The sequence below is a fragment of the Echiichthys vipera genome, assembly GCF_963691815.1.
Source record: "Echiichthys vipera genome assembly, chromosome: 3".
Taxonomy (NCBI): Eukaryota; Metazoa; Chordata; class Actinopteri; order Perciformes; family Trachinidae; genus Echiichthys; species Echiichthys vipera.
Window position 1 is genome coordinate 27,297,061 of NC_139828.1, and position 23,882 is coordinate 27,320,942.

The window sequence follows — 23,882 nt, forward strand, 5'->3', positions numbered from 1 at the left end:
CCTAACGCGATTACATACACAGACGATGCAAAGACACAGATAGATCTGAATTTGCGCCAGGCGACACTAATCGTGTGAAGTGAATCTGCAAAATGTGTCAGATCAGCGTTGAGATTCTCCTGCACAGCCCAGCCATGATGCATCCACACTTCATTCATAAAACAAGCATTTTCACACTTGTTTGCTTGTCGTCTTGCAGACTTTTACAAATCTGTATCATGATGCAGTTTTCTGGGCATACTTTTGATCAAAGCAGAGGTGGTGAAATTCACTGAGCTGAGATTATCTCTGAACCCAGACATGACGGGGTTTGTTTTGTTTTTTTCGACGTATCTAAGATTTCCACAACTGCTACAAAGCAGCTAAAGTGCTGATTTCAGCCATGGCTGATGATGGAAAGAAATACAAATGTTCTCAATATGATCCCAAAGTCAAAACTCACGTGAGATTGTTGTGAACGCAGCATTAAAGTGACACTTTAACTTTTTTTTTAAGTTGGGGCCAACGGTTTGTTTTTTGCCCCAGGGCGCTCACACAGGTTTATCCAGCCCTGGCCAATATAACAGATCCTTCTAATGACAGGAATTCCCTCCAGTCATCGATAGAAACTGTGTATATATGTTGTCGTGTCACACTAGAAACCATGCACGCTACAACATGTTCAAATACTTCACACTGACTCAGTTATTGTTTCATTACTGGTAACTACACCAGTGGGTCCCAGCTGTTTTTGTCTGATGCACCACCCCAGACAAACTACGGAAGGATAACACAGAGGCCCTGATATCTTTTAAGCGTCCTCTGGAAACCGTTGTGTTGTGGTATTTGCAGCGCTTTCTCCTAATGTGTTGTGGTATTTGCAGCGCTTTCTCCTAATGTGTTGTGGTATTTGCATTTCTTTTTGTTAGTATGTTGTGTTGTGGTCTTTGCAGCGTGTTTAAAATTGATGACGATGTTTTCTTAATTTGCTTGTGTTTTGTATTTTTGCATGTGTTTTCTTAAGTTGCAGTTCTGTTAGCTCTCAGGGCCACCGCACGGTATTGACAATACATTTTTCATGATTGAACTGCCGATGTTTACCTGATCACAGAACATATACTACACTTTTTTATAGGCGAATCATTGTAATTCTATATGTGTTATTTTACTAATGTCATTTTGTGGTTTACTCAAAGTAAACGTGTGAGTTTGTGTCTGTCAAAACAACAGTCAAGTACAGAGACAGTGTGAAACAACACAATGAAAGAAAGGAGAAAAGTATGCATGGCATTGGTAATAAGACATCTTTATTAATCATTGGAGAGACATGCTAGATCTCTGTACAGTGGGGATGGAGAGCCAGCTCTGGACTGATCAGGTCTGCTGCACAGAGCTGTGACAGAACATACACACCTCCGGGGAATGGCCACGGACCCCTGACACACAAAGACATTTGTTGCACTACTTGGTCCATTTCAAGGGTTAAACTGGCCTCTACTTTAATATGTAAGGGGAATAAATACAAAGGAACGTGTACAGTAACCGATTAATCATTTGTCCTCATTTAAAAATAAATACCCATCAAGTTGTTTCTCAAAAAGTGCTCTCCTTACAAGGCTGTGTGGTCGGTAATGACAGAAGTACATTCCTGTTTGGAGATAATAAATAGGCAGCAACACAGAGGGTTGAAACATTGTTACAGTACTTTTTATTTCATTTCAAGGGATTCTAACTTGAAATGCAACCTGTCTTTGTCTTTCCCAACCCCAAAAGAGAGTGCGTTCCAGTCAATATCTCCTGTGATATTTCATCCAACTCTATTATTATTATTATTATTATTATTTGGCTCATTATGTGGGTTATAAAGGCTCACTAGTTTTCACAAGAGGGCTCCCCTTTTTGGACATGTGTGAACAATTTGAGTCTACTCTAAGACACAGCACTCCAAATGTTCTGGAGATAAAGATTTTTTTAACCATGTTTCTAAGACATATATTGTCACTCTAATTCTAAAACATGTTGTTCAAAAAGTGCAGGAAGATTTCACTTCAAAGACGAGTCAAATCAAAGTAGTGTTCCGATACCCGGCTCTAAAAAAAAAACAACATCAAATTTAAACAACATTGCATAACGCTAACGTCAGTAGTCAGTTTAAACACAAGCAGCAAAGAAAACCTCATCTCAGTGGGGACACATCACGTGACAATCAGACAGGTCTTGAATTAAGTGACTGTACATTTACAATGAAGCTTTTACCTAACTTCATATTCACCTGAAAGATCTACATGTGCAAATTAGTCTTCTGTCAGGAATGGAACTGGTTTACGATGTTAGCGGCCTGTTTTGATCACAGAACCTGCATTAAAGTCCACAGATCACCACACGGGGAACTTTCGTTCCTCTGTGACACAAGGCAAGGGCTTTGATTCTCCACTGCTCATTTACAGCATGATGTGCAGACTATAATCACAACTACCAAGATATCACACAATGCAACGGCAGATGTCCTATTGTTGGGAGTGTGGGGCACTTGGCAGTGGCCCTCTATGTAACTGTATTCTAACGTTGCCTATACAGAAAGCACACTTTTACACATACACACACGCACGACAAAGAGATATTCCGAAGTCAAGTATACAAATCCAGTTCAACAGTTTTCATAAACAAAAAGACTGAATCAGAGTGCATTAAGTCACTGTTGTAATGTTACATATTCAAACTTGTGTACACTGGTAGACAGTACCAATGCTCAAAAACCAGGCATGCATTAGATACTCAAGATGTTGCTGTTCAGTTCCTCTAACGATCAGAACGCAAAAATAAGGATCCCACCGGGGTTATGGGCAGGAGCGCTGCGATTGGCTCGCCAAACCAAAAGGCGGGGTTTAGGCGTAAGATTAAAACTAGGTGTGTTTCAGTAATACACCTCCAGATGGTGACGGGTAGGTTTAAAGCAAAAAATGTCAGGGGATGGGTAAGGGCTTCACATGATTGATGTTTGGGTAATGTGCGGAGGACCTCTTGCCTATAATAAGAGTGGGATCCATAAAAACACGTCCAAAACCATCTGATGTTATCAAGCTCTCAAATACAGAGCAAAGTTGTTTGCATCTTTTAAAAAAAACAACCTTTCCAGAGAGATCTCCCTGAATATACAAAAATACAAAAAAGAAACTGGGGAAACTTCCTTTTCTACTTAAAAAAATTGTATCCACATATGTAACTAGGGGATCTTTTTTCACATCTTTGTCCTTTCTTTTTTGTTTTTTGCAAGTTGTAAGACTTTTTGGCAGTTTCATTAACAAAGTAGGCTACACTACTTTAGAACCAAATTCACATATTGCTGGTTCCAACCGATGACCAGTAGTCAGGTGAGGAGGCCAGATTCTCGACGTGCAAAGTCAACTGTAGGTTAACCAATAGGAAGCAACATAACAAGCATGTGGTGTAAATGATGGTTTGTTTCCAGCACGGTGCTGGGTATTAACAGGAACAGCCGCCTTCAGTAGTCTGGGGCTCCTGCGGTTTGTCCAACTTGATGTCGATCACTGGAAAGTCACATTAAGGAAGATTTGTAAACATTCTGTGTTGATCGCATTCAGCAGCATGCACACTGACAATTAGCTGAATATTTTCAAATGGGATAAGCAAAAGTGAAAGGCTCCCCCATTAAAATAACCATATACTTTTAATGGAGGACTATAGTACCACTTTACTACCACTAGATGGTGTCATTTCCCATGACTTTATTACATGTCTGGAGTCGACCAGGCATCAACAACAGTGACTGCCAAAATACTTTTGTGACACTCGGGCTGATCGACTGTGGCAAAAATCTAAATTATGATTATTCTGATCACTACTGGCATGACTGTTATTTAATTACTCACTGACTCAGAAAACAACATGTCAAAATAAAAATAATATAAAATATAAAAATATAAAGTGTCCTTTTAACAGTGGATTTTCTCGAACTTTAAATATAATTTAACTGAAAAATAAATAATTAAACAATACATTAAAATCAATCTGACATTGAATCAGATAAAATATGTTATAGTGCAGTGCCACAACTAACTGAAATATCCTAAACATATATACACAACATTCTGGTAAACTTTATTCAACATATCATAACATGTCAGTAACCCAGTGGAAAAGGCTGACAGCACACCGCTGTAAAGGAACGTGGTGCGCTGGATTTATAATGTGTGGCTCAATTTTTGTTGGAAGCCAAAATCACCAAGCACTGTGTGAGACAAAATGAAATAAATACCAAATAAATGTAGTTTAAAATAGTCCTACAATACAATTAGTAATAAATGTATTACACTTTTAAAGCACTTATCCTAAAACTCCTCCTCTGACAACATGTACGAGTTACTCAGCTCGACAGGAAATGCTCCTCAGTTGGGTAATAAACTGAGAATGTTGGCTAAAGTCATTGGCACTGCAGCGCTACAATTAAAGCTGATGCACAATGGTGTGTTAATGAGCTGTTGCCGTAAGTCAGAATGATTCTGCAGTTTTCCCCCCACAATTCAGATAAGGTGTTATTCCCAGTCAATCCTCCAGAGCACTTTTTCACATCCTGCAGTGAGAACGAGGGGCAGACCCGCTCTGCTTTCAGCAGACATTAAGTGCATCATGACTGAGTGCTTGTGAATGCTTCCATACTACTGGGGAGTGTGGCTGCACAGCAGCGGCACGCTCTTACTTATTATTCATTTTCTGGTGAACATTATGCATGTATAGGGAGGGGGCCTACGAAAACTGTGGCCTACATATTGTATGCAAGTGAGTGTGGAAACAGTCCCCATGTGGTTTTCAAATGCCCATCCTAGTGAGGCTGGGGCTGTTAAATGCAGCAGTTGATGTACATGTTTTCATATTTTATGGCAGCATTTCATCACAGCGTGGTAAAACTGGAAGGACAGTCTTTAAATGCAAACGTATACTTGAGCGTTCCCATTTGGATTGATTCCCATCTGGAATCTGGAGGCCTTATCTCAGCAGCCAGCATTACCAAACCAAATGAGCAGCCTCAGTCCTGAATACATCAGTCCTCTCATACCCGTGTGTGTGTGTGTGTGTGTGTGTGTGTGTGTGTGTGTGTGTGTGTGTGTGTGTGTGCGTGTCTGTGTGTATGCGCGCACGTGTGCGCCTGCGTGTAGGTACAGTCTACAGCATTTCCTGAACATTGAGTACTGAGCCCTATTACTGTGCCACTGCAAGTAGAATTTGTTTCCTATTGTAGGGATACTGTATGCATTGGTTGTTTAAGTTTGAACGTTTTCAACGTTTTAATGGCTGAAACAATTTCCCCCTGGGAGGATTATTAAAGTATTTCTGATTCTGATGCTTTCAAACAATTGATGGGTGAATAAAAGCTGTAATAAACATCTTCTGATCACTGTCTGTTCCGACCGATTCTTAAATAAATCATCAATGGGCTCCTTCCTTTTGGATTGTGCAGTTTGATTGTGCCGTTTTAGTGGTTAAAAAAGCCATTTTAATGCCTTCACTGTACTGCCCCGAGCTAATCAGTGTTAGCCACGTCCAGCAGTCAGCAACTCCACCATATTTCTCCTTTGATAGTTGTTGCAAAAATAAAAATGGCTCCATGGCTTATTTGATGTATGTAAGTGCTGAAAAAGACCATGGGATGATTTTGCACCAGAATTATACGTTAAGGGCCCAGCCACGTTCCATTCCTGTAACTGCACAATTTTTGTATCGTTATGGCTGACCATACAATGAAACCGGGTCCCAGAGTGGATAAATCTGAAAAAGCCCCCATGCGTTGTCATCTGGACGGCAAAACCACATACTTTCTGGCACCCCTACTGAGTGTCTGCTCAGTGCTGCTGCGTGAGAGGAGAGAGGGGGAGAGACGCAGCTCAGTGGCCGTAGAGTTGGATTACTTTAAGCCAAATGCATGGGAATGAATAAGGCCGGCCATGTATGTCGAAGGGACACAGATATTTGAGCCAAGGCCATGTTGACAGAAAACTTTTTTTAAAAAGACGGAGAAAAAATGATGGTTTTCTCCCATGTGGATGGGACCCATGTGGATGGGACCCTCTCCTTTGCGATGGCAAAGGTAGTTCTCAAGCGTGGGTGAGGATACTCAGATGGGGGGGGCAGTATATTTTAATGAGCCTGCATGTGACAGGAAGCGGAGCCAACTCTGAATGGCTTGTTGAATCCCAAGTTTTCTGATCTAGACAGCCCATAAAAAAACTCCATGGGTTGTTTTATTTCATGGTTTGTGTGTTGGTAGACACTCCAGATGCCCAAATATGTGTGCACAGCACTGAAAAAGTAAATTTTTTTTACAAATGTCCCCTTTGAAAAATACATTAATTGGTTGTTACGGCAACTTGGGGACAGTGCTAAAAGCTGTCATATTATGACCTTATGAAGCTGATATGGTGAAAGAAACGCCAAATACAAACAAATGTTCACTCTCTTTAAGCTCTGTTTCGGTCTTCACCAACTCCTGATGGAAATATCTTGTTCATGTGTTCACCAGCTTGTGTGTCTGCTGTTTAGTGCTGGGCACGTAGCCTACAGTCAGTTTATACCAACTTCTTCTCTAAAAACAGCTGCCCGCTGCAGCTGGAAACACAGATGATGAGAGGGGTGAGCCGAAATTCAAAAACAGTAAAGTTCTGAATCTGGTCATAATTCTGTGTTCTTCACTACGAGGGACCCTCTTTCACATTGCTCATAATCATTTGGCCCACTGTTAAAATAACAATATTGATCAAAGCAAAAAACCCTATATAAAAAAACAGCAACTGGATGAGATAGCCAAAGATGCATTGGCGAGTGAAACAAAACATTTCTTTAGGGGGGCATGTTTATACTGAAAACAGATGTAATGTTCACCAGAATACGACAAACGATAGAGCTTTACCTTGAGAATGTTGAATGGAACTGGCATGATGCACTGTTAGTACTTCATAAAACAACCCTGAATAATAAAACTACCCCTAAACACAATTTATTAACAAAATCATTGAGTTGCTGCCCTTTTCTGAACAACATGAGTCTTGAGTGGTTTGCTTTCTGGCTCTCTCTCATTAACAGGGATGACCCTAGCACTTGATCTGGGTCAAGCACCCTCTTCTCTCTCTCTCTCTGCTGTCCCGCAGTGGTGATAATATCCAGTGACCCTGCAGGAAATTGTTCTCAGACAGCGAGCAGAAGACTGTGCCCATAGGCCCTGACATCCACCATAAATCAGTGTGACCCATCCGTCCCCAATTTAAAACTGGCAATTAAAGGGAACAGAGAGTGCACTGTGGGTACTGTTTAAAAAACAACTGAAAGTCAATTTAGGACTCCAATAGAAACACAAGCGGAACTACAATGAGGAAAACGGATGCTACATTTTCTTGTGTTCAATTATTTTTATGTCAGTAACTTTTGTTTACTTCCTGTCTGCCGTTACATGAATCACTGCTTAAAATGAAGATGAATGTAAATATCCAGCGCACCATGCTTAATAAAAGTGCAGGTGATAAAACAGGCTCATTCAGGCTTTATAACATGCGTGAATGTATCCTGGACTAATCCCACTTCTGCCCTTCCCCCCAGTAAAATCAATACTATGCACAATGCAATAACAACAGAGGAGGCACAGAGCTGCTGAGGAACTGTCATCACCTGCCATCCATCACCACACCTCACGCATCTCACCCCCACATCTGTCATGCCTCATTAAAGATTGAGATGAAAAAAACAGGAAGAGAGATAAAGATAATTGGTTGAATGTGGGTGATGCATTTAACCTAGGGAATATGTCTGACTGCAATAAAAAGCAACAGTTCAGAGGGTCACTGAGTTTATTATTGAGCCCATGCAGTTTGCAAACGTTGGACGACTCCTAGTAAACGATGAGTGGGCCATAATCAGAGATGCACCAAGGTCAGCATCTGATTTATGTTTAAGCTGGAGCGCATAAATGCTGCAGTACAAGTAAGACGGCTTCACACTGAACAAGGCATGACAGCGCTGTATGCACATGGCATAATCAAAGACAGTTTCATAATTCACCCAGTTACCATAGAGATGGCACTCTACTTTATGTGCTGATGAGGATGTGAAGGACTAATGCTGTCAGAGCAGAAACAGGGACAACTTTAAATGCTATGATTTACTGTATATACAGAAGAAACATGTCTTCAGACCTTGTTTTACTTGTTTTAGTTGCAACTTTCAGCAGTGGAGAAAGAGGTACTCAGATCTTTGACGTAAAAGTCGTAATCCCACAGTCCTGCACTCAAAATACTATTCAAGCACAAAGTATCAGCATCAAAATATACTTGAAGAGCCAAAAGTGTACTCATTATGCATCATGGCCCATTTCAAAATAACTTATATTATTGTAATAATATAAGATCAATAAAATTGAAGTTTCTTTCATTATCAAAGTAATCCAGAGAGAGTTGTCTGTGCATTCATTGGTACATTACAAATAGGAACTGTTAATAGCTCAGCATACTTTTAATGATGCAATGTGGATCCCACCTGCAAGCTGATTCAACAACTATTTACAGCCCCCAAATTGTGGGAACTGTAGTTCCAAAAATATGATTAAAGATTATCCTGCAATTACAATCAGTTTTTGTAATTTTATACTTTTTTTCTGGAAAATCTTGAAAATTAATAACTGCCAACTTGAGCAAATGTTAAACAACATATCTGCTTGTCTGGAAAGGTGTGTTGTGTTCTTTTACAAAAGGCGATTAAAGCTGGCCCATGGGGGATACATACTGTGTGTATACGTATAGTGGTGGAGGGGGCTGGACTGACCTGCACTTGGGATTTAACATGCATGGCAACAGCTCAGACACTCTGCAGCCTGTGTTGTGTGGTCTAATGTGTCTACCTCTTGATGAGTGGGTGGCTTTGGCTTCTGGCTTCATTCTAGCCACAGAGCTTATTGTATAGTGAATAAAATGTGAAAGGCTTATCATTTATTTTACAAAGATTCTTGATTATTATCCCTCTATGTACTATATAATATGTAAGTTGTCTCTGTATTAGAGGGCATCTTAGTGCTCACTCAGTGACTTGGGGATGGCGCTGTGATAATGAACTCCAACAGTGTAGGTGAGATGGTGCTGTCATCACGGTTTGTCTGTGTTGTTCTTTTCATCATGTGGTTGATTTTGTATTTATTTTTTGTGTATTCTTCAGTTCCCTTAAAAGAACTATAACAAAAAATATAAGAAAAAAACTATAACAACTTAAATAGGTGAAAAATGATAAGGTAAAGCTTCAAATAAGAATTCATTATCAAAATAGTCTAAAGTGAACTCAATTGCTTAGATTAAACTACAGTGAATAAAGAACTAAAGGGTTCAAATCAACACTTGGTTGAACTGCTGGAGCTGAAAAGCTTTCCTTGAGAATCAAACCATTCAAAGGGCAGATATAGTATGTGTGAAATACAGAGACTACAAAAATCATCTGAAGAGTGTGAGGGTGAAGTGTATGCTGCCTTATTGTGAACCATATCTGATATATTTACAGAGGTGAAAATCAATGCAGGAGTGTGAGAGGAGCCGAGGCAGCCGGAGGGCTCTCTTTAGTAACTGATGAAAATGACTGCGACAATCTCTCAGCTTTGATCTCCTTTGACGTCAGATATAATAACCACTCCCTAAATGTAATCAAAACAAATAAATTGTATTTATGATTCATAAGACTGAAAAACTAAGACGAAGAATCTCAATAACTGTGATATTCAAATTGTTTTGCAGTACCAAATGCTACTTCCTGAAGAATCAAATGTTAGAAGCGTGTTTCATGAGAGTGAAAAAGTCCTGACAGTCCTCCACAGGTGGAGCTGTGACATGCTCAGTTGAGAGCAGCAGATATGAGGTGCAAATTAGCAGAGTTGTGCGCAGCAGCACCACGGGCTGATGGCAGGATACTGAGACTCCGGTCACTGGTTTAAATGAGCAAACCTGCCGACCCACCATGGACAACACTGCAGGCATCAGTGTCTGCCCCCCCCCCCCCCCCCTGCACTTGTTAGGCACCAGTTTTGAAAAACAGTTAGCTCTGTGTTGTGCTAAAAACACAATTTGATTTAATTGGACAGGCAGCCGGCATCTATTTAAATAGGTGTCAGTATGCAGAGTTCACTTCTGGATTCTATTTCATTTAGAAGTGAGGAGTGAATGATGCTATCACATCAGATCAAAATAACAGAAGGTTTCCTCTGAGCTTTAACTGTTCACAATTATCATTAAAATAAACTTTTCAGTGAGTCAAAGGATACTGCCTTCCTTGCTTGTTTCCTGCATACTTTCCATTCCCGGGAGAGCAGCTGCCACACGACGAAACAACTGGAAAAACAGGAACAGAAAAAGGGCAGTTAGTCTTCAGACTGAATCAGGGATACACAACATCATCCAGGTAATATCTAACTTATATATATCATTTATGCTTTTCCAAATTTCCATGCAACCCTTTATATGACTTGGATGTGAACTTGGAGACTTACCTTAGATTGTCCATAACAATTGTGACTGTCTGTTGTTGTCACACATTATTGATATGTAGTCATGCAATTGGGAGAGAAGACTAGTTTATAAAGTAACTTAAGCAAAAATAAACGAATGTCTCCATTATGTGCCTGCTAACCTGACTACAGCGAGTCTGTAGTGTTTACTCTCCTACAGTAACGACAGGAACAAAGTGTTGAATTTTTTGGGTTCCTCTCATGCACGTAATACCAGCCTATAAAATGATCAGGTTCATCAGCTTGTTTGAAAATTGGAATCCATCTAATATTGTAGTGGATTCATAAATCTTAAGAAATTCCAGTGCTATTCACACAAAAAAGGATAGCAGTGTTGGACACAAGCAAATATCCGAGCGTATGATGTGATTGTCAGAGAACTTTGTACGTTAAAAATCAAAGGTTCTGACTACTGTATGTCCCTGCTCTGTTTTACATGAATTCATTTATCATCTGTAAGAACAGGATGTTTCTGGGAATAGTTCATGACAAACCTTTACTCTTTTGGCTGGTATTTTAAGTCAGTCTGCGTAAGAATTAAAAAAGTTAAATAAAACAAAGATTCAATAATAGTGAATTCATTAAAAAATAAGAATCAAAACTAAATCAATCTTAATTTTGGCAAAACAACAAGAAAAGTCATGTTTACATGATGATTTGGAATGTGTTAACAGATGGTCCAATTATAATATATAGATTTTATATAATATAATCTATTAGTTCTCGTCATGAAATTGATGCTTCATTTTGCTGACGCAGCATGTCAGTTGGTAGTGATGACACAGCCAAACAGTGTGACCACTGCAGCCTTTGGAGGCAGTACTGTGACCTTTGTTTTGTGGGTTTCACACCACTATGTTCCGTCCTGGCATTTCACTGTTACAGTCCTGAAGTAAGGTGAAGAATAGCCTCCTCTGTCTGCGCTGCCTTGGGCTGAGAGAACACCATTCACTGACAGACACAATACAGCTTGCCTTCATCTCACTGCTTATTAACTTAACAGACAGTCGTTGTTTCCCACCACAAACCTCTGTTCAGAGACAAATCCCTGTTATTGAACCAGGCTACGTTTCCCTTTGTATCCGGACCAACAAATGTCTCGAAACATTAGACTAATTACTAATTAAAGGTCAGAAGGTGGAAGCCTGGACTCATACAGTAAGAAATACTGCTATCCTACTATAAAGTATATGGTATTTGTAGGAGAAACAAGACACTTTTAAAAGGTGCTGTGGAGTTTTTGATAACTTGTAGTGAGCTGTGTTTGATGAGAGGGTCTCTGTTTTTTTGTATTTTATGCATTCACTCAGGGATGCACCAAGTAGCAACCTCTGGGGCTGAAGGAAAAACAGTGAAGAAGGAGGGCTGATAGACACATTTTTAGGCATATTTTTTTTCTCTCCTCGAAAACATTCATGGTGTTGCACTCTGTTGTTCATATGAAAAGTGTCAAAAAGAAGAGAGGGGTGAAGAGAGAGAAGCTTGCCAGTTGCTAAGTGACGTTGGTGTGAATGCTGGATTGATGCTTTGGAAAGTTACAGAAGTTCTTGTACGTAGCCAGACCAATTATAACATTGGAAAGGTGTGGGGGCAAGGGGGGTACAGATGTTTTCCCGGAAGCACTTTGGTGTACTGATACCAATTATGCATGTTATAAAAAAAAACAACAACATAATTTCTGATCCCCCCCCCCCCCCCCCTTCTGTATTTACATTGGCCTAGAAGTCTTTAAGTAAGACTCTGAACTCACCTGTTTGACGTTGTAACCGGTCTTGGCACTGGTCTCTATGAACATGACGCTCAGCTCTTTAGCCCTCTGTTCACCTTCCTCAATTGTGATTTGCCTGGGAAAAGATGGGAATTATCATCAAAACACTGTAGATTAATGCATTAGAAATAATAATAAACTGTTTACAGACTGGACACATGACAGAGGCTGATTTTCTCATATAAACATTCAACAAAAGACAAACATACACTACACAAAGACTCACAGTAGAGCCCATTATCTGCAGCTGCTCCTGTTATTCTAGGCAAGGGAGGATACCCCAGACTTAATCAACTAATGAGAATGATTAAGTATAATGTCCTGCCAGAAATTAATAACAGCCAATTTGCATTACATTTTAATGAATCTGGCAGTGATTGTTTGGCTCTCGCTGGGAGACTGTATCAGGTGTCCATTAACACAAACAGAGAGATCAGTGCAGTCCTGCTGACTCCGCAGCCGCCACAGCAGCAGGTTCGTTAAGAAGACTGACTTAAATCAACCTGCCTCTGTTCTTCTGGGAAAACCATGACGTAATCTCTCTTCTCTATGCCTCTCAACACAAAGACAATCTAAGTGGTGTATTAACTCAAACATACCCCTTTGTTAATGTTAACTAACCCCTAACTGACTGTAACACCAATCTTAACGTACTCACATCTACATATTATCCTGTTGTGCAAAGCATCAGAGCAACATCATATGTAACTGATCCTCCTTTCCTTAAATAACTCCTCCTTTGCATCACAGCAAAGAAGAAAGAGAAATTCTGTTTTTGTGAGGTAGAAAAAGAAGTTTCCGCAGCGAGGACTGAAAACACTGCACTGGAGATGTATTTACATAATAACTCTACCTGATAGAGTTGCACCAGTGCTGCTGTGGCTATTTCTGGATGCATGTGTCTGAGTTCCAACTTAAACAACTCTGAGGCTTATTCATCATCAGGCAAGAAAATTGCATAATGGATGGCATCCCAGCAACATTCCTGCACCCGGGTGCAAAATTATAAGTTTCAGAGTTCTGAAATATGACATTAGCTCTCATTAAAGCCACTGATGATCACATCCCTTCAACAGTACATGCAAATGTGGTTCTGTTACTATACAAGGTCCACATTGTTTAGCTTCTGTGTCAGTACTCCTGTCTGCTTCTCCAAACTGGCGGCATGTCGACCACCATCTATTATAGATAATACACTGAATAAGGTAAGGACCTCGTACAACCCTACTTCAAAACATCTAAACTATCCCTTTACCAAAACGATCAATTTCATCTTGATCTTTGATATTAATATTCTACGAGATGTCATTAAAAATCAACATGATCCTCCAAAATACAGATACATACTAGTGGTGGCCTATTTAAGTGTGAGAGTGTGGTCTTTACCTACTCTGTAAAGTGTTCTGAGATAACTTTTGTTATGATCTGACACTATAAATAAAACTGAATTGAATTGAATTAAAATATTTTTATTTTCTATCAACAATATATTTTAGTAGCCCATTAAGCAGTGCTACTTATATTTATAAACACGAGATCAAAATCCAGGAACAGACAGTTTGACAGGAATATATATCTAATTATTATTATTATAATAACGGATCAAATCAAAACATGTAATGTGAAAGGTGTCAAGTCAAATTTATTGATTTATCCCAAAATCGCATTACATGCCCCAATGGGCTTCACAAACGCACGTTTATGGATTGAAGAAATGCTTTAAAACAATTAAAAGCAATGTATTGAATGCGTACAAACAAATTAAGACAATTCACAGGCATGAAACCATTTAAAATAAAAAATAAATAAATAACACAAATGCAAACAATATGCTTGATCATAGGTAACAGAGAAAAAAATCCCTTCTCATTTATTATTTTGATTTTATGGCCCCCAATATGCCGCTGAACCGCAGCAGCAGGCAGCTGTTTTCAGTGAAAAGGCTCCGATAAACCCAATGTACACTACGTTCTCGGCAGCTCAGCAGCAGACAGACACAGTTAGCAACTAGCTGGTGAATATAATGAAGCATTTAGCTGCAGAAGAGCCAAACATTTCCCTGAGGAATGAGTATAGACAGAGGTTGGAGCAAGTATTGGACTTACATTTGCCAGGTAGCCAAAAACACAATTTCAAATGAGTGCTAACGAATGGTCTGGTTCAGTTGGATGTGTTAACAGGTTATAAACAGTAACTGTTAACTTACTCCAAACTATTATAGTAGCAGTATAGAAGAAAAGAGAATGGCTAAACAAAATACTTCCTGTCAGTGTTCAGCACATCAAGCTCCACTTGGTTGATGCTGCATGGTGTACAATACACACTCAGTTTCCGTTATGCAAGGCTCCAGGAGCTCTGCAGCTCCAAACCTGTGCGTACTGCAGCTCCCTTAGGTATTGAGCAATGTGAAAAGCTTCATCATGCATGAATGAATGATCCAACAAACAAAGAGAGAGCCCAGCTCACAGAAGTGCTCCTTTCGAGCGACTGATAACCATATCACAGTAAATGCCAAACACACAAATCTCAGCTTCTTCTCAAGTGATGTCTAAGGCAAGGTCAGACGTGCAAGTGCTACATTTTATCACTTACTTATTTTAAGATGGTTTTAAAGATCCATTGACACACAAACACAGCTACCTAGAAACAGATTTAAGAGGCCAAAAGGAAAAACACACTATATCCCATTTTTTGGGACTCTCCCTCATACTGAGATGTATCACGACTTCCACTCATTTGTCAATGTCTGACAGTACTGCCAGGTTATGTGACAAGTCATTTCCAGAGACGTGGACTTGAGACCGTGTGACTTGGTCTTAAGGTCGACTAAGATGGTGCTGCAATGTAATCATACGGGGGCACCTGCGCACCGACGATATACTGTATGTCCACTAAAAGTATATATATTTTTTTTTTAACACTGACAAGCTCAGGTTGTTATCAGAAGTGTCTGACTGTATTATGGAAAGATGGAGAAGTTTCGGTTATCCTGTCATGCTTTGGTGTGTAGCTACTGGTGCAGGTCAATATAACTAACAGCATTAGCCTACCTCGGCTCCGTCTGCAGAAAGTGTCTCCACTCTTGGCAAATGTGCTTTGGCAGGATGTCTGCTCCTCTTTGTCTGGCAGTAGTGTCCTGGTGCAGTGTATCTGGAGTTATTAGGATCCATTTGTAGCACAACTAGCCACAACTTGTGCCTGTCTGCAGCCAAAGGTAACGTTGGTCTGTGAAAGCTGCGTGAAGTGGAGCTCCACATACTGTTGGCATAATTCGGAAATGTTCAAAACCTAACAATTATTTTATTTAAAAATAATTTAGATAACTCAAAGCTATGCTTCAAAATACTCTGCCTCTTTTGTCTTCTGGCAACATCGCACAAGATTTCAGAAAGAGATTTCAGAACAAGACTTCACCATCTTTCCATAATATAATATATGTATTATGGAAAGATGGTGAAGTCAGACACTTCTGGTAACAATCTGAGCGAAAGTCAGTGGCAAAAACAAATGCTTGTAGTGGACATATACTGTCAGTGCGCAGGTGCCCTGTTCGATTACATTGTAGTCTGGATCATGGTGGCCAGCACCAATTTGTTGTTGTTAGTTGTTGTTGTCACCTACACATACATGCATGGGAAAATAGGGTCCACGTTAAAAAATACAGAAATACCCCTTTAAAGGTCAGCCCATCTTAGTGATGGAGCTTGAGCGGAAGTTGTTGTTAGCTTTTGAGCCAACTCCCTTCACTTTAATCTGGCGGTAGTAAGCAAAGACACAGGTCTGCACTTGGGTCTTAAGGAGTTTTAGCATTTATTCACAGACAAACTGTACACACACTGCGCTGCTAAGTAAGTTCATACTTTGTGTGTGTGACAGCAAAACAAATCTAAGAATTGTTTTCTCTTGCATTACACTGAGGGAAACCCTGATGTTGTCAGTGTTGACATCACAAGTACTCTATGAGGAATTGTTGGGTCTATGTAAATCGTAAAGTGTCTCTGTATAGTGTCCAGAGATAACTTTTGATATGATTTGGCACTGTAAATAAAATTGAATTGAATTGAGAAGTGTCTACGTCACATTACCCGATGTCTGTGAGGGATGATGTTAGCTAATGTTAGCCAGATACAATCTGTTCCCTCACAACTCTGTAGCTAGGTAACGTTAGCCTGATAACGACGGATATCACTAATTAAACCAATCGCCAGCGTAAAACAGTGGCATTTAAATTGAGAATAAATAAGCTTAGTTTGATTACCCCCTTCCTGCAACCCCTGGGACCACACCCATATTCAGGCATTATAGTACCTGCTACAGTGTGCGTGTACACACACACACACACACACACACACACACACACACACACACACACACACACACACACACACACACACACACACACACACACACACACACACACACACACACACACACACACACACACACACACACACACACACACACACACACACACACACACACACACACACACACACACACACACACACACACAGTGGCATGTTCAAACACATCTACATGAGTAAAAAAAACTCAGGAAAAAGTCATTTCTATTTCACTGCATTGATTTGGACAAAATCACTGTCTGGCTCATACACACAGCAAAAAGGCTGATTTACCCATAAGAAGGAGCAATTAGGAGAGGATGCAGAGTGTTGTTAATGCAGTAAATTGCTGTTACTTATTTACCATGGAACATTTACTCCCAGATCCTTTTAAGACTCAACTAAATTGCAGTTAAGATAAATTAACCATAAATTAAAGGGAAAAGGTTCATTGGTTTTTAGGCCAACATTTTCATAATAATTATAATAATAAATGTTTCACTCCACCTAATTCTGTGAATTAACTGCACAACTCTGATAGTCTTACTTTGATATCATCTGTGGAAACAGATGGTGCACTTGATACTTGCCCAGTCTTACTGTTCCCACAAAATCTCAATCTCAAAAACCAAAGCTTTTGCCTTCGGTCTGTTGTTATGGCAGCCATGAACTTTTATTGACAGATCCAGAGAGATGTATCCTGGAAACTGCATCATCAGCATCTTTTCTGCTTACCCTTTAGTCAGTAACACACCAATGGGAACTTTGTTCTGCAGCTAACTGTATGTCCTCAACATGTCAATGTTGTAAATTTTATTGTTACTGCATGAGAAAATAAAGCTGACAAAAACAATTAAGTTGTGTACATAATTTATGCAGAGTAACCGCACGCTCTGCTGAACATTTTTACAAACCTGAAGAACAGGAAGTAGTCTGATTTTTTGCTGAAGGACATCCCCAACCACTCTACACTATGCTACCACACCATCATCATGTTGGCCAACTGTTTTCTAAAAACAACACTTAGATCAGTCAACACGACCAGAAAGTAGATGCTCTACCGTTGAATAGACAAGATAAATGGAATAGATTAAATATCTCCCACAGGACAGTCATCATTTAAGACAGCAGAACAGCAGTAATACAGAAGGAAGATGAACCAAATTTTCAAAGTCTACATTAACCCGCATAGTTTCTGTCCAAGTGTGACCCTGGCCCGAACTGCGGCTGCAGTTTTGGGCCAGACCCCGATTCAAACACAGAATTTCCACTGATTTTTTATCGATACGTGTAAGTTTAAAAGATATCCAGAAGATGGCGGTCACACACAGTGGTACACAGTCAATTAATTATTCATGGCATTAAATAGACTATTAGGTCTGCAGAAAAAAACCCCAAAGAAATACAGTCAATTTAAAATAACTAAAGGAAATTTGTGCAAAGTCGAGTCGGGCCCAGCTGTAAAGATGCTATGGGTAAGACAGTTACATAAATGGTGCATAAACGTGTTTCACAGGAAAGAAAAATACATATTTACTCAAACAAGACCAAGAGTCTAGCTAGCAGCTCCTTGGGCATGGCATGGTGCTTTGAGATAAATGCTCAACATCAGCATGTCACCATGTTCACCAGCAATGCAGCTTTTGTTTAGTGCTCCAGCAGCCACTGCACATACACATATGTTATTATGTTTTGGTTGTTTGTTATGTTTCAGCAGCTCTACACTGCCATTTTAGACAGGTCTGTCTTGTAAAAGAGATAATGCATCTCAAGAGACTTCCTGGTTAAAAGAGTCTAAAAGAACCAATAAATAATACACAAAACTAAAACTCAGTATATCATGGTTACAGTTAAAATGATTCATCTTCATTTTCTACACTTCTCAAAGGATGTCAGGACCTTTACGTTAAAAAAGGATACAACACTGGAACTGAAGATTTTCCAGGACATCAGGGGTGTTTCCCATATCACATTCACATTTTACTGATTACTTTACATCTGTTATCTACTGCACCTCAAGCAAAGATTGTGCAATTACTGTGTAGTATGCACCATTGCATTGCATTTTGCATCACAAGTCATTTGATGCTTCAATTCTCCATTTATTTTCCACTAATCTTCTACAACTGTACATTTCTGCTTGGTGTCATATTATTTTTATCCCGTTTCTCTGAGTATTCCCATTTCAAATCAATTTCCTTTTCCTTCTCAGCTTTACTGTTTCATCAGCAGTTTCTCACCTTTCCCTCACGACAGCTATAGAGTTATAATAGTCATATACGGACATATTCCCTTGTGGGCACCATTCATGTTTGCTCAAGTGTCACCAGGGGCTAAGTCACTGAGTAATTTCCACAAGCAAGCAATAATGTTCTCATTTCAAAGCAATAAAAGCAGCTGAGTTGTCTAATGTTCCACTATAATTACTATAACAACACAAAACATAACTAGTTATGCTAATGTATTCATTTAGATATTTGATACATAATGTAGCAAACGTTCATTTCTCACAACTGTCTTCATAGAACATTGTCGTGGCATTAATATGGAATTCATATGGGAACTTGTATCGGTCTCATGATAATCAGTGCTGTCTCATTAATATACAGATTTATTCAGCAAGACACTGACATCTAATCAAACCATGGACTGCAGGGGAGCCAGTGGAGTCACTTTGATGTCTTCATCATGTTTTATTGTCGAGGTATTGTGCCTAACTAAATGTTCCTATAGGCTGACACTCGCACATCACGGTTTCCATGGTGTCGAGACATAAAAGGAAATGCTGACTCAAAGAAAAAAATGTGATACAAGTACTGTTGTAGGAGGCAGGTTCAGTGGAAACTACATACCTCTTATCTGCCAGGTCTGTTTTATTGCCCACAAGCATGATGATGACATCACTTCCTCTCTCTGTTCTCACATCCTCGATCCATTTTGACGTCTGCTGGAATGAATTAACATCTGTTGAGAAAGAAAAAGCAAATTAAGGTTGGTGTTTGTACAACTGCAGTAACATTCCATCCGCTGACACCTCTCCTGCTGTATCTGCTTTAAACAGAGCCATTATCTGTGATGAGATGAAAACAGTGACATGCTGGATGCTCTTAACAGCTGCCAGGAATGTGAAACCTGCAGATACAAAATGCATCCGACGTTTTGTATTACATGGTACTGCTAATTGTTAATGCAAGAAGAAGTTAAAATCCCATGTGGTAGATCATATTAAAAATATCCTACATATCATGGCTTTAAGATATTAGCTAATAGAAAATACACACTACAATTACACAATAAATCCATGTTATACTGTACATGCCCAGCTCTGTAGCATGCTTAAGTTCTTAATAAATCCCTTTGACCTTGCCACTCACTGCCCATTGAGTATGCAGGTTTGCTAGCATGCAGACTAAGGGTCCAACTGTATTCTTGGACTGGGGTTTTGATGAGACAGGCCCCATGTTTTTTTTTAGGTGGAAAAAAGACCATGGTTTTAGAAGAGGGTAACCCATATTTTTCCATAAAATCAGGAATAAATTTCAGTCAGCCATTTAAACGGTTAAATAGAAATCATTGTCGGATTTTAGAGAGACAGGCGTCACTTTTTTATGAAAACCTCCCATTTGAGAGACAACGACATACAGGAACTTCTGTCAGTAAGGGCAAACACCGACATTGTCAGACAAATTTACGGAAATGACTCGGCTTTTTGTGACCCAATTATGAACGGGGTACTGAACCAAACATACAGTACAGTTAGTGAGAATGTGTCTGACAGAGACTCCTGTTGTGTGCTTCATGTGAAAAAAGGAAACTCTGGACAATGTCCTCACCTGGCTCGTCATATAAAAAAAAGAAAACGGCTTAAGTAGGCCAGCAGCGAGTGTAAGTAGGATATTCAAATATTTCATAAGGGACACTAACTTGTAATGTCGTAGACCACCACGGCCACAGTGGAGTCCCGTATATAACTGGGAATGAGGCTCCTGAAGCGCTCTTGTCCCGCTGTGTCCCAGAGCTGCAACCTCACCTGGGGTTCAGAGAGAGAAAGCTGAGGAGGCTGAGATTATTCTGATAGTCAGAGAGCCTGGAAACAGTAGGCTCCCTCCACACACACACACACACTAATAGTATAATAAGGTATGCGTCTGAGGGTGCAAGATTCCCACTCAGGCATTATTTATATGAGCAGCCTTCTCATGATGACACTTCCAAGGTCGTGCTTCTGTATGAAAGATTACCCAAGATAAACAGACATGCAGACAGACTGTATTCATCTATATATCACAGGTTAGAAGGACGACATGCTGTCAATCAGTACTACAACGTTTCAGCACATGCATTACTGTAGAGATGAGCAGTGCAACAGTAGGTTTCTGCTGACACTGACATTGACACAGACATTTGACATCTTTGTCATGACATTCTACAGCTGTAAGTGAGATTCTTACCGTTCGATCTTCCAAGTACATGGTTTTCGACAGGAAGTCAATTCCAATTGTGGCCTAGTTTAGGGAAAGAAGATATCCATCGATCAACATCACCATGCATAGCAAAGAACAGAGTATCTACTGAGGAACTGGGTAATGCAAGTTATAAATGCCAAAGGGAGATAAGAGGAGGACAGATTACTGTAAGATCAACGATGCAACAGTCCTCAAATCACATCATCCCATATACGAGTGTAATGAATACCTGTACACTAATGCAATCCACTGCAACATTACTGCTTTAAACGAGAGCTTTGTGAAATTATGTTCTATTTTAGTAGATTGCAGATTCCACTCTGTAATTACTTTTGAGTTTCTGATGTCTGTTGATTGATCAGCAAATACAGTTACAGTATGTCAGCTACTATTGTGCAAATATATCACTTTAATAATCAGAACAGCTGTATTAATATCTGATAATATGCACAAATGGGCCTCTTAAAAGCATGGCTCGTATCATCTCACATTATCCATTTATAAAAGCAATCTAATCGTTCCTTTATTGTGTCACGAGGCAGATGGCACTGTGTTCCCTCTTCAAAGGATGTTTACTTTCCGCAGCCAAGCCCACGGCTGTCTGCTTTCCTGCCTGCCATTATATCATCAGGTGTTCCATGTTAAACTGCAGATCTGGGTTTGTTTGTGTGACAGAACCGTTAAGCTTTGGACATTTGACAATAAACTTTCAGACCACACACTCGCAAAGATGGCTTCTTTTCGAAACAAACAATACAGCGCTTCATGATGAAATCATTAATGTCATTATGAAATTCCGTATTAGTAGTAACTATTCTATGTTTGTAGGTGTTTTGCAGTCATGGACCATGTGTTACAAATCTTCCTATTTTCAAGAACAATAAAATGCATTGTGAGAGAAAATAACAGCTGTTTAAGGCAGATGTGGTTCTTGATGCTTTCATGTGGTGCATCCAGATGTTGGATATCACTGGGCGGGTTCACACAAAAAGGTCAGTTGAAGCGCATCAATGTGTGGTGCAGGTTCAAAAAAGCCAAACTAGTCCAGAAATTGTGAACAAAAGCAGGTTAAGCATTTTTGGAAATTTTATCATAAGTCATACAGTCAACTCCTTGGAATTTCTAGTGGATGTTGTATCATGGAGCACCGTCAGGTTCTGTTCATGTTGGTCTTGATCTGGACGACATCCCTGGACGTCAATGTTCTTGAGAGGACCACACACATGAACGTCTCATAAGATTGCAGGTATTAAATAATTTAATAATACAGGCATTTTAAGACAGACGATCTTATAATGGATGACAGCTAGCTCTGATTAGATAACGGGCTACTAATTAACCGGACTAAAGGGCGGGTGTGAGTGCGCTCTCAGTGAACGTGTGGGAGGACGAGGGTGTCAAGGTCTTGACGGTAGTGGGTTTAAGACTGACCCAGGATTACACAGCAGTCCCCAGTTGCATGTTTACAGCTTGTCTGAATCCATCCTGCAAACTCCAGCACTGGTCAGCTGGAGCATGTGCTGCAGATGGCTGATAGGCTTACAGGGGACGTTCTCTGCAGAGAATATAGTTACCTATGTGCATTAACAGCAACATGTATTTTGATAGATTTCATTAGTACTAACATACATTCTGATTATATTTGCACCCATCTGTGATTGAGCAGGTGGGTGTATCCGTTTGGTTTCTTTGGTAGGCCATCCAACAGGGTGCCCACTACCCACTTTGACAGAACTGGGCATCAGCAGCTTGATCACGCACTCGTTTCCTTGGCGATGCCAGCTACAACAGTGGCCTAACTCAGAGAGTCTGGCATGAAGACAGGACGTCATTTATACTCTTCCTTTACACTACACAAGCACTGTTAGGCTGAAAATAAACACCCTTATAGAATTAAAACAGACACGGATTACATCCATTTCCAAATGAAATCCCCTATTTATTCTGGCAGAATATTCTGAGTATTTAACAACTTGCATAACAGATTAAACAACTCCCTAGAGTGCTAGAGGTTAAAAGCAATAATTTGGGGAAATTGGCCCACCACAGCAGCCCACAAAAATAGCTTTGAAATTAAAGAAATTCGGGTGCCTTGAGATAACACTGAAAATTGCAGATCTGAAGTGACATTGTTGACACAATAGCTTGAATGAGGTCAAAAGCAAAGAGAGTTTTTCCTGGAGGATGGCAGAGGTGTTATCGGCTCTTTCTGGCCCCAGTTTTAAATATAGAATCCCACCTAGACAGCTATACATGAGCGGATTAGATCACCAGAAATTATTAATATTCCTTTAAATTTTTAACTACCACACATCGTTAGAAGAAAGACCATTGCTCTCTATCCAACTGTGCCAGGGACTAGGGCAAAAATGCTTTTAACACACCTGAGGGGTTTCACTCACATTTGAAATGTTTGGTTGTTTTAACTTGAATATGGCCTTAAGATATTAGTCTTAAGATGTTTTTCACATGTAAAATCATCATTAAATTAATTGATTTTATGATTCATGATTTATTTTACATTGGGACCTTTTTAGAGTCAGAATACATGTAAGAGCTTAAAGAATTAATGGATTAGTCGATAGACCAGAAAATGTATCTGCAACTATTTGGATAATCAATAAATTGTTTCAAGTGAAAAAATGCCAAATTTCCATGGGTAACAGCTTTCCAAAAGGTGGAGATTTGGTACTTTTGTAACATTTAACTGTAAAATGAAAAGCTTTGAGTTTGGGACTGTTGGTGGGGCAGAACAACACATTTGAAAAAGGAAAAATATAAAG

The 23,882-nt window shown here is 39.7% G+C and overlaps 1 protein-coding gene across 2 annotated transcripts in view; it reads right to left on the minus strand.

The window, feature by feature from the left end:
* Window positions 1-3,332: 3,332 nt before the first annotated feature.
* The window catches only part of rab6ba (RAB6B, member RAS oncogene family a), a 56,776-nt gene continuing 36,226 nt past the window's right edge, over window positions 3,333-23,882 (minus strand). Inside the window, exons 3-8 of one of the 2 annotated variants that reach the window (XM_083911332.1) lie at window positions 21,085-21,138; window positions 20,558-20,663; window positions 19,486-19,597; window positions 12,273-12,366; window positions 10,280-10,346; window positions 3,333-3,527 (exon numbers count right to left, since the gene is read on the minus strand). In XM_083911332.1, coding sequence (XP_083767458.1) covers window positions 3,463-3,527; window positions 10,280-10,346; window positions 12,273-12,366; window positions 19,486-19,597; window positions 20,558-20,663; window positions 21,085-21,138 — 498 coding nt within the window. In that variant the 3' untranslated portion in view covers window positions 3,333-3,462. The remainder of the gene's footprint in view (window positions 3,528-10,279; window positions 10,347-12,272; window positions 12,367-19,485; window positions 19,598-20,557; window positions 20,664-21,084; window positions 21,139-23,882) is intronic. The other variant, XM_083911333.1, reaches the window with a different exon arrangement.